The sequence below is a fragment of the Stegodyphus dumicola genome, chromosome 6 (genome assembly GCF_044657685.1).
Source record: "Stegodyphus dumicola isolate Sdum_Otavi_A_Nest chromosome 6, ASM4465768v1".
NCBI lineage: Eukaryota > Metazoa > Arthropoda > Arachnida > Araneae > Eresidae > Stegodyphus > Stegodyphus dumicola.
The window spans coordinates 105,078,167-105,089,203 of NC_140773.1; the positions used below are offsets into that span (position 1 = coordinate 105,078,167).

The window sequence follows — 11,037 nt, forward strand, 5'->3', positions numbered from 1 at the left end:
GTTCATATCTATGATTTCGATCGTACTTTTGTTTTCGCCTATGTCCCTTTACACGGTCCTGATATTCCTCGTCACAGTCTGATCTTCTACTGCTGTGTTTTCCTCGTTGTCATACTGCGAAAATCATCGGAGCTTCCGGCCTACGCCAACGCTCACGCTCGCGACCCGATTGGCTGAAATCTGGGGAAAAGCGTATGCCGTCTGCTTGTTGATTGGTCCATTTTGGCGGTTGGTGTAGCAGTCGAAAGCAAACCTTGCTTCTTTGCAGACTTTTCCCTTTGACTTCCTCCGCAAATCAGAAAAATATAGTTCACAACTAGAATTTAAAATATTTTAAAATAAAATGACTAAAATTTAGAAATAAATAATCATTCAAATATTTCGAATGATTACACATGAGTTAGAATAGTTTTCTACTAAAAGAATTTTCATTATTTTGTACTGAATCCCCTCTTGCTGCAACGCATGGTCGCTGCTGTAAACCCGCCTCTCGCTGCGGAAGGATACGAATTGCGGGAAACTTTACTCTATGGTCAACGTTCACATCACCATAACGTAGTAGGAGTTCGTTGCAAGAGGTTGTGTGTGTTTATTTATACTCAGTGTTTTGGTGGATGATAAAAGATTAGCGCATCTTCCACGGACGTTCTACTTTCAGTGTTGTGATTCCTTACTTGTCTTTGGATAATGTTATCTAGGAAGATTCCAGCTTTTAATATGTTTTCAAACACCAGTGTTGGTCCTAACCCAGGTACTTATCAAAGTTCGGTATTATATTTTTTTCATAAGAAATGTTCGATACTACGCAATTTCATGCCGCGAAATAACGCTATCAGGATATTTCTTGTTTTTTGGATTATGGTGGATACACTGTATTATTCCTCGATGTTTTCATTACATATTTCTAAATTTTGACTTTTCGTATCTTTGCAGTTCGAGACCGAGATCCGTTTGAGAAATGCTATAGAGTGGGCCCAGTACTTGGTAAAGGTGGATTTGGAACTGTTTACGCTGGTACCAGAATCAGAGATAATGTTCCGGTAAGTAAATAAGTCTTGTTTTATAATCTTCCTGTATCTAGTATTTTGATTTTAAATGCAACGCTTTGGTTTCAGAGAACTCGCAGCATATATAGATGACGGATATCGCTGAAAATATGCTGTGAATTGTGTGCTTGATTATTGTTACTAAATGGAATTTATTTTCTGTTTTGCAGGTCGCAATTAAACATGTTGCAAAAGAAAAAGTGACAGAATGGGGACAGGTAAGCATCTTTCTCTCCTTATATCGTTTTTCCCTCTCGCAGTGCCTGAAGATTGTTTGTAGCGCGAAAACGCTGGGAATTCCCGAGCTAGTGCCCTTATTTATCGATTGCATTTCGTCGGGCGTATTTCCCGTGTGATGTGTGTGTTTGGCGCGGATATTTTGAGGTCGCATGCAGTGACCTTTTCCGCGCCAAGAAATTGGTAGTGCCATCTACGTTATAGGAAAAATTTTATTTTTATTGCCTGAATGGAATGTAGGATGAGATGTTAAATGTTTTGCGTAATGTTAACTGCCTTCCTTTTTTCTTATATTTATAAAGTTATTTTTATATACATTACTCGCGTATTCATAATTTAGAATACGAAATCTTCGATTTACACCTATTGCTTCTTGAAGTTCGCATTGTTTTCAGTTCTTCAGGTTGTTTAGTAGGAATCTTAATTGTACATTGGTTCAAGTTAAAAATTTGAAGTCTACCATAAATATAATTACGTTTTGAATCAGATTATTTTAATCGGATATGAATAGTATTTAATATTTGACTGTGGAAAATTTTTACTGCGTTAAATGTAACTAACGTTGATTTTTCATTTATGAAATACAGCGATTTTTAGCAATTATGCTATATAATAACCATTGCAGTAGTCTATTCAGATATACGGAATTTATATCACAACTTCTGCTATAGATAAAGTTAAAATCTATTTATTGTAATAAAAGTATGTGAATTTTATTTTGATTTATTCATACTCATAAAGTGTATTCTCTACAGCTAAATGGAGGCAGGATACCCTTGGAAATATGCCTGCTGAAGCAAGTGAATCATGTAAAGGGAGTTGTGAAGCTTTTGGACTATTATGAACGCCCAGATTCTTTCATAATTGTGATGGAAAGGCCAGAATCGGTGAAGGATCTGTTCGATTATATTACAGAGAAAGGATTTCTGGAAGAGAAACTTTCCCGTGTGTTTTTTCATCAAGTTGTGGAATCTGTTATAGACTGCCATAAATCGGGTGTTATACACCGAGATATTAAGGACGAAAATATTCTTGTGGATTTAAAAAATCTGACACTGAGGCTTATTGACTTTGGTTCCGGTGCATTCTTAAAGGATACCATGTACACAGATTTTGATGGTAAGTACCTCGATTTCATTTTCAGTAATGTTTAAGTTAATGTGCAGCTACCCGTACTTACGCATGCTTAAAAAAATAGGATGCAAAATGAATTGCTTTCAAAAAAAAATTTTTTTTCGAGTTTTGAAAGGGTGTAATTGGTGCAGAACGCCCCAACCCAACAATGCAGCTAATAATAATTACTTGGCAGTGGTCCTGCGTTAAAGTGAAACCGCCAACTTTAAGGTTGCAAGACGGCTGGCGCCGCAGAAGATATATTTAGCTTCAATTTATTTTCTTAAACGTTACTCATTATTCTGTTCTGAATCATTTTTGTTGGTTCCAGATGTATGTATGTCATTGTATATAATTTCATAGATGTCCTTGTTACCTAATTCATTGTGATTGTTATGATTTAATTTAAAAGAGGTGTAAGGTATTCTAAATTTTAGAAAATAATTTTTTTCCCATTTAAAGAGACTTCATTTTATCGATGTTAGGATTCATTCATGCAGTTCCTTAGAATAACTTTTAAGGGGGAAATCTAAGCTTTCTTCGGTGTGAGAAAAAAGCCACATCCGGAGTCCCCCCCCCCATTTCATTGCATTATTTCGATCCCTTCACACTGTGCCCTTCCTTTTCACTGTAGGAACTGTGCTTTGCGCAGGCGCATGGATTTGAAATGTCTGGCTGTTTGCAGCAGACGAGAGCTTCTCTGGCACGGTGCCAAATCTAAGCGTCTGGCGCGAAAAGTCATCGATCGATGTTTGGCGGGAGATTTCTCCATGCTAGGCATCTTCCTAGCCACCCTCAGGTTATCCCGATGGGGTACATCGACCCTCAAAATTGGAATTTTTATTTTGCTACCAACTTTGTGTTTCTGCCCGTTGATGATACTATTTTAGGCTGAACATTAGTAATAAACTTCATACTCACAATAATTTTCCTTTAAGTTAAAATAATTAATTCTAATGTATATTCAGATATTTTATTGTTTACATCAGCGATCATAAGTTGTTTATCTTCCGAATTCCCTTTATGCCTTATTCTTTCCCCATAGATGGATAGAATTATCCCTCCTCCAAAGTAGCCGTCAGAACGTCATATCCGCTGTGTTACCCTGGCCATTCAACCCTTTACTTTTATTATTATTTTTTGCTCTTTTAGATTAAACGAAACCGCATTCCATACAAGGTAAAGCAGTTCTTTTAGTGCCACATACCACAGAACAGGATTTCTTGGTTTCAGCCGCGTAGGCAACTAGGTCAAATGCATGTACCGGGGCTAGCTAGACTACCAGGAATGCTAATAAGATAGATGCAAGTTTTTTTGCTTTGGAGGAGAACATGTTTATGAACTTTTTAGTGCAATTCAAATTTATAAATTAAGTTTTAATTTTTTTGACTGAATAAAATGTTCATCTTTAGTCGAATTTTATTGATTTGAAAATTTTCATATCCTCATATGAATATTGTTATCCTTTATTTTTTTTCTTTTGTCCCCCCCTCCAAAAAAAATAAAGGACGCTTCCTCTAAATATTTATTTTTTGTGCATTGCTACCAAAATACTAACATGAAATAATTGATCCTATATTAATAATATAGTATATATATTCCCCAATGAAAACATGCAATTAAGTTTTTAATAATAATTTATAGCAGATAAGTGTAGGGTGCATAAATAACGCTTAACTTTTATTAAAGACTTGATAACATTATATACCATTTTGCAATGCTTATGACTAGACTAACGGACTTCAGTTTACACATCTTAAAAACAATTATTTACCAATGCTTTTAAGATGTGTAAACTGAAGGATTGCAAATTATTTCATTATGGTTTAAAGTTGAATGGTAAAAAGTATAATCTTAGTCTAAACTCTTTATTCTTTTATTCTTTACAGGAACACGAGTGTACAGTCCACCAGAATGGATTCATAGCCATCGTTATAATGGACGTGCTGCAACAGTGTGGTCTCTGGGTATTTTGTTATATGACATGGTGTGCGGAGATATACCTTTTGAACAAGATGAACAAATCCTGAGAGCTGATGTGAGGTTCAAGAAATTTCTCTCAAATGGTGAGGATGAAATTTTTTCTTATAGTTGTACAGATTTTGTCTTGAAAAGAGTTGTAAATAGGGAAAATATTCTAAATATTTTTAAATGAAATTCTGCAGCTGATATATAGTGTTAATATTGCCACTTTTAAATAATAAATTTTAATTTTGTAAAACTTGGATTTTAACATAATTTTGCTTTAACTAACAAGAAATGTTTAATGTTAAAATTTAATTTATATTATTGGGTATTTGTTTTTATTAATTCTGCATTTACTTTTATGAAATTGTTAGGCTATTTAATACATAATAAAAAATACATTTTGTTATAAATAATTAATGGGGGAAAAACTGAAGTCAAGATGATTTTAAGATTTGAAATCTTGTCATAAAGTCTCATTTTTGTTTTGTTCTTTCCAGAATGCAAAGACCTTATCAGGAAATGCCTTTCAGTTAGAGCAGCAGACAGACCAACATTGGAGGAAATTCTTCGACATCCGTGGATGACGATGCCGCTTGAAAACCTCCCTTCACCCAGCATTCCTGTTCGTCATAGTGCCCGTAACATTGAGGACTGTCTCGAACTGAATTCTTCTGCAAGTAGCCAAGAAAGCATTTGACTCCACCTTGGCCTAATTTATTAACTGTACCATAGACAAATGTAATGGTTCCTAAATGCCTGAAGCCCACTTGAGCTAGTTCTCAGCGCCGCTTCTGGGTTGAGAGACGAGGATCCGTTAGTTGACTATTTGGGTTCCCACAGTGCTCTTATTTATTTTATTTATTATTGTTGTCTCTTAAATGTGTAAGATACAGCTTTGAAATGTACTTATTCTGTTGCCAAATGAACACAAACTTTTAGGGGAGGAGGTAGTACTCTAAAAATGACTAGATTTGTCATCTTTTTAGCTTTATTTATTTGTAGAATGTGACTTAAACCTCGTTTAATTATGACTTTCATTTTAATCTAAAGCATTAAGTTAGATTGCCTGAATATTTTTACAAATTAAATCTTTAAAATTGTACTTCATATATTTAAATTGTTTTTTATTGAATTCTTAAGAGTAGTTTATTGTTTTTCTTTTTTAATTAATGTTATTCAGTAATGTAAACATTAACTTTTTGTTATCATAAATAATTAATGGGGGAAAATTGAAGTCAGATTGTTGATTTGTTATCTTTCAAGAATAGATGTAGTTTACTTAGCATACAGATTAGTAGATCATGACGTCTACTAATTCTGTTTAGATCTTTTTATTGGTTCAAGTTCCTGAGTTTATCAAAGATTGTATCTTGCACATTTGTTTGTTCATTGTTTTGTACAACGTTCCAATGTTGTCAACAAATTTGTATGAAAACATTCCAGTGATATTAGCCATGCGAGATGAAAAATGTTTTGTCCCAACTAAGATATTATTTAAATAGGTATTTAAATCAAGCTGGCCTGTATTAGCATTATTGTTAATTTAAAAGCTTAGCTGCAATATTTTTTGTCGGTGCATTTGAATTATTTAAAGTGGGAACCCTGTTTTTACGAATTGAAGTCATCACTGCCCCGCATCATGATTGTGTAGTCCAAAGACCAATGGACCAGAGGACTATTTATTTGGACAAGTCAAATGTGTGTCCTGTTCACAGTTGCTGTCTATTTATTAATGTAAATATGTAAATAGGCTGAATGAGCTGCAAAGTTCCTTAAGGAGTTTGTATATTTGCAACAAATACCTTTAATTTATTTCTGCTGGTGATGCAGTGTGTTCATAAGCTACCAGAAGCGGCTCATTGGCCAAAAAGTGCAAGTTGCTGCTAACTTGTATAAGAAAACTGTTCATGTTCTTGTGCTTTTATTGGGCCTATTGTCAGCTGCTCTTCTATGAAAGCATTTTGTACATATGTAAATATATAATTATTAACCAGAGGTATTTTTCTATGCAGGGAAATTCCAAAATAAACTAGATGTAAAACTATTTCTTTTTGTGGTGTTTATTTTGAAAACTTTTTATTATTATCTTATTCTCCTGAAGAAATTCACTGCATTTCTTTGCATATACTTTTACAAGAAGCACATGTTTATGTAAATAATACTCTTGTCTTTGAAACTCTTTTGTTTTAAACTATTCATTATTATAGGTGCAATAGATTTTATTAATATAACACATTGAAAACAAAACATGACTCATCACCTTAGTTTTTTAAATATTTACATGAGGATATTAAGAAATGGAATATGATTTGTTAAAAAGTACAACTCATTTGCTTTTTCACTTCTTTTTGTGAAAGAACAAGAATCGTGAGGATGAATTTGAATTATTTATAAATACAAATTTAAGTAAGCTAACTATTCAACATATGAAAATTTTACTTTTAATATGGTGAGAAAATATTTTAAGGTATATTCACTCAAAATATTCCTTTTTATCCTCCTAATTTGAAACAGAAATCCATCTTACACTTCAACTAGCATAGAAAAATAAAAGAATGAAAATACAGATGTATTTCTGTTACTGTTAATACTTCATACTTGAAGACTGTTAATACTTGATCATGAGCAACAATTCTAAAGTATGTATATCGTATATTTCATAAGTTGAAAATTAATTTTGTGGTGTTTAAGCCTTATTCAGTGAAAGAAATGAAATTTAAAAGTTTTTGGTTGCATGCACATCTTGAAAAACTGCATATATCTTATCTTAAAAATAGGATGGATATTAAAATAATAGGAGTGAACTACTGAAAATAGATAAGAAAAGTATTACATGGCTGAGTAAATTGCCGAAAGGATCCTAGCAACGGAGTTCTCGAATAGAAGGCAATGACGTAGCACCTTAGAGTGACGTCATTCGTTCGAGGGCCAATAACCGAATTGACTAGTGTACAGAATGCAATGACGTTCCCTCGTTAGCTTTCTTCTCAAAGTTTTCTGAGAGAAATTAATGCATCGCGTTATTATTTTTCACGGAGTTGTTTCTTGAAATGAAGCTGATTATAAAGAAAAAGGAAAAGCCAAAAAATTTCACTACATGATCACTAAAAAAAATTCATACCATCTTTTTGAAGAAAAATCTAGTAAATAATGTGTACAGTAATTACTCGCGTATCCCCCCTTTTTCTACTAATTTTGCCCCTTTGAAACGTCAGAGGACAAGAATATGCGATGTGTTCTATTTCTACAGCGAAGATTTCAATGTTAACATCACACATAAAGGCAAACCAATATTGTCTATAGCAAAATATCTTCTAGTTGAACATGTATTTTTCTATTGTTACCATAAATGAAGTTTCTTAATTATGTGCTGAAAAAACTAAAGGGAGGAGAAATATTTTAATATAGCGAAAACAGAAAAGAGGCGAGGTTTTTTCTTTCCTAAAAAATCCACCTCTGCTTAAATGTATTTCAGATCAAGCTTGCTGTTTTAAGGCATTTTATTTCTGGCAATTTCCTTTATTCCGGAAAAAGTTTTGGGTAATACGATATAATCAAAAACTGTGAAAATAATATTCTGTGTAGTCAGGCTTTTAAAAGTATGCAAAATTTATTCGAGAAACATATTTTTATTAATTTATATTAATGAAATCATATTTCTTCCAATATCTTTAATTTCAGTCGTTATAATGACTGATATACCAGGAACTTAAAATATCTAATTTCTGACAAGCAGTTTATTACTTACCTTTTTTATATCTTTTTTCACTTAATTATATTGTTGTTTACATTAATAAATAAATCAAAGTTACATTCAAAGGGCCTTGAGAAAGATCGAATGATTTCACGAAAATTGAAGTAAATGTACGAAACGAAAGAACGGAATGGCAGCGCCATCTCTTGCTGAAATAGAGAAGTAATAGAATTAAAAGGAAATTAAGTTCTTTTCGTTCTTCTTTTGTACATTATCATAGTTAATAACTTTTCTCAAAATCTCAGCGTAAAATCAGGCACATATTTTGAGAAGATTTGTTATTCTTAATGAGAGATAACTGGGATTTTAAAACAAAATTTTATTGTTTTTAATTTTTTTTAACAAGGAAGTTTAAATGCTGACAAGTTTATTTAAATTTATGAGATGTGTGCTCATATAAAAGTAGTTATATAATCAAGTTACAAAATGAAGAACGTAATTTGAAATATTTGGAAAAAATTCAGTTTAAAATTTTAATTTTTGGAAACATAACTTTAAGTAACAGATTCCTAATTTTATGCTGGGAATTTTTATTAGAATGCAAAATGCAGTTCCATTGCTTGCAAGAAGAAAATAACATAATATGTAAGATTTGCTCTATTACGCGAACAATGAAGCTAGAAGAAATCTGTAAATCTTCTTTAAAAAATAAAATCCGAATTTTTTTTTTTTTTTTTTTTTTTTTTTTTTTTTTTTTAATATTACACTTCCAAAAAGGCCTTTTTGTGCATTTACTTTCTTTATTAAATATCATGTTCTTCGCACTTAAACCATAAAATTCAATTCAACAACAATATCACAAAATATTTAAAAGAGCATATCTTCAGAATTTCCGACACACGCATACCTTATGTGTAGATTCTTCATTATTTAATTTCTTTAAATGTAATACAGGCTCTAATATTTGGTGGCAACAATTTAAAAAGTGGTTCGCCGTTTATAGTGAATGCCAAAACTCGCTACGCCTAGCGGTATAAATTTATTACCGCAAGACTTCTTTATATGACAATCTGAATAAGACAGAACGTTTAGAACAAAAAGAACTCAAAACCGTATATTCCTATATCGCATACCTATATATTTTTTTTAAATATATATAAAAGCACGGTTGCCACCTTTCAATGAGTGTCCTCCCGAAGATATTTAAACTAATGACAAATAAAAAATAAATTATATATTTCTAAGAATTTAATTTTACATTAAAATTATTAATTATTAATAATTTTTTATTAATATTATATATTATTAATATATGTACAAATTGATTATATGTTAGTGATTCTCAATCTTCTTTTTCGTCACGGTATATTTTTAGTAATTTACAAATTTGGCGGCACTCTAACTACAAGATAAGTTTAAAAGAATTTTACTTGGTTAATTGATTAATGTGTCTAATAATGTATTTTGTAAAAATAGCATACGCTAATCATTTTCAATGAAATATGAAATAAAATTCCATTGCAAATGTTAAAGATAAATTATAATTAATGCAAAATTTGAGACTGGTGTTTTTTGATAACTTCATTTATATTTATTTGGGCGTAAAATGATAATGCTACTCTTATTTTTTGTGATCCAGGTTTAAAAGTCGAGATCTTTTATAAATTATTAGTTTGTGTGTGTTGGTCAAAGGCGAAAATTCGAATTCGCACTAATAAAATGCGAAAAACACTTTAAGCTTTTTGTGGTATTGTCGGGTAATCGTATCTAAGATTAACACAGAACGAACTGATGGATTCTTCTGAATGTTTCGAAATATTAAATTCTAAGATAGTACACACTGAAATTAGTTCTTCCTCTTCTTTCAAAGATAATTCGTACACAGACATGTCGTTTGCTACAAATAAATTTCGAACCCAATCAAAGATTTTTTTTTTTTTTTTAACTTTTAAATTTGAAACTAATACGCAATTCTTTGCTCTAGTATTTTTAAAGTATCAATAATTATTTTATGTAAATCTTTGGGACTGTTATAAAACGGCTGACTTAGTCTTTTCTAAATTACCTTCTTGTACATTTTTTTTTTAATCCCAACAATTTATAGGTTGATATTAAACTATTTTCTTTCGGTTCTTGTATATTCAATTTTGTGGTATTAAACATTAATAAAAATATCAGATAAGCACACCATATTATTTCATCTAACAATTCAACAAAATCATTATTACCTTATTCAAAAAAAAAAATAGCTTGAAGCACGTAAGATAAAGTTTCCCTCTGGTTTGTTTTATCTGACTACCGCAAAACTCATGTAGGCTCTCTGCCTACGAGGAGGAGGGCCTTTTAAGGGAAAATGGCTCAAAACCGTATATTCCTATATCGAACTACCAGTGCTCAGCAATTTTAGCATTCGCTCACTGATTGGGGCCTTTTCATCTGGATAATTATGTAATTTCCGTGTACTGTAACAACGATTCACATTTAGACTCCTTAGCTTGGCATAACTGACTAAATAGGTGTCTTTTTAATGGTTTTGATTTTATGTAATTAATTATTTTAAAAGATTGTTCCAACATTATTATCACTTATGATGGTAAATATTTTGTAATGAGTGTTCCCTAATGAAAAAAAAAAAAAAAAAAAAAAAAGGAGGGTAACTAATACATCTGCATTATGCTCCGTTAGAAATGTGTTACAAATCCTTTTATAGATCCAGTCATAGCCGAAGCACCGTCTGTGCTTCGGCCAAACATAAATTTCACGAAATTTTAATTTCTTTCAAATATGAATTATTATTCGAAAAATCTAATTTGTATCTTGCAGATAATGATTATTGAAAGCGGGTTTTGTCTTTTAATGCAACTGAAGGATAATTAGTGAGCAAATGACACTGGAGCTTCCTCGGAATAAAAGCACTGTTCGCAGTTACACTACAAGCACTCGGTAACAGTTTGATCATTTTCCATTGTAGATATAAAT

The 11,037-nt window shown here is 31.6% G+C and overlaps 1 protein-coding gene across 1 annotated transcript; it reads left to right on the top strand.

Annotated features, from left to right (window-relative positions):
- The first annotated feature begins 540 nt into the window (after positions 1-540).
- Positions 541-6,408, top strand: LOC118200315 (serine/threonine-protein kinase pim-3-like). The gene is made up of 6 exons (XM_035372272.2): positions 541-751; positions 934-1,040; positions 1,217-1,264; positions 2,039-2,402; positions 4,286-4,462; positions 4,862-6,408. The coding sequence occupies exons 1-6, from the start codon at positions 688-690 to the stop codon at positions 5,059-5,061; spliced, it is 960 nt and encodes a 319-aa protein (XP_035228163.1). The 5' UTR covers positions 541-687; the 3' UTR covers positions 5,062-6,408.
- Positions 6,409-11,037: the final 4,629 nt, after the last annotated feature.

Excerpts from the sequence above, each read along its gene's own strand:
- LOC118200315 (XM_035372272.2), top strand. The coding sequence starts at position 688 with ATGTTATCTAGGAAGATTCCAGCTTTTAATATGTTTTCAAACACCAGT. Across the intron at positions 2,403-4,285 it reads CATGTACACAGATTTTGATG|GAACACGAGTGTACAGTCCA; the intron begins GTAAGTACCTCG and ends TATTCTTTACAG. Across the intron at positions 4,463-4,861 it reads CAAGAAATTTCTCTCAAATG|AATGCAAAGACCTTATCAGG; the intron begins GTGAGGATGAAA and ends TGTTCTTTCCAG.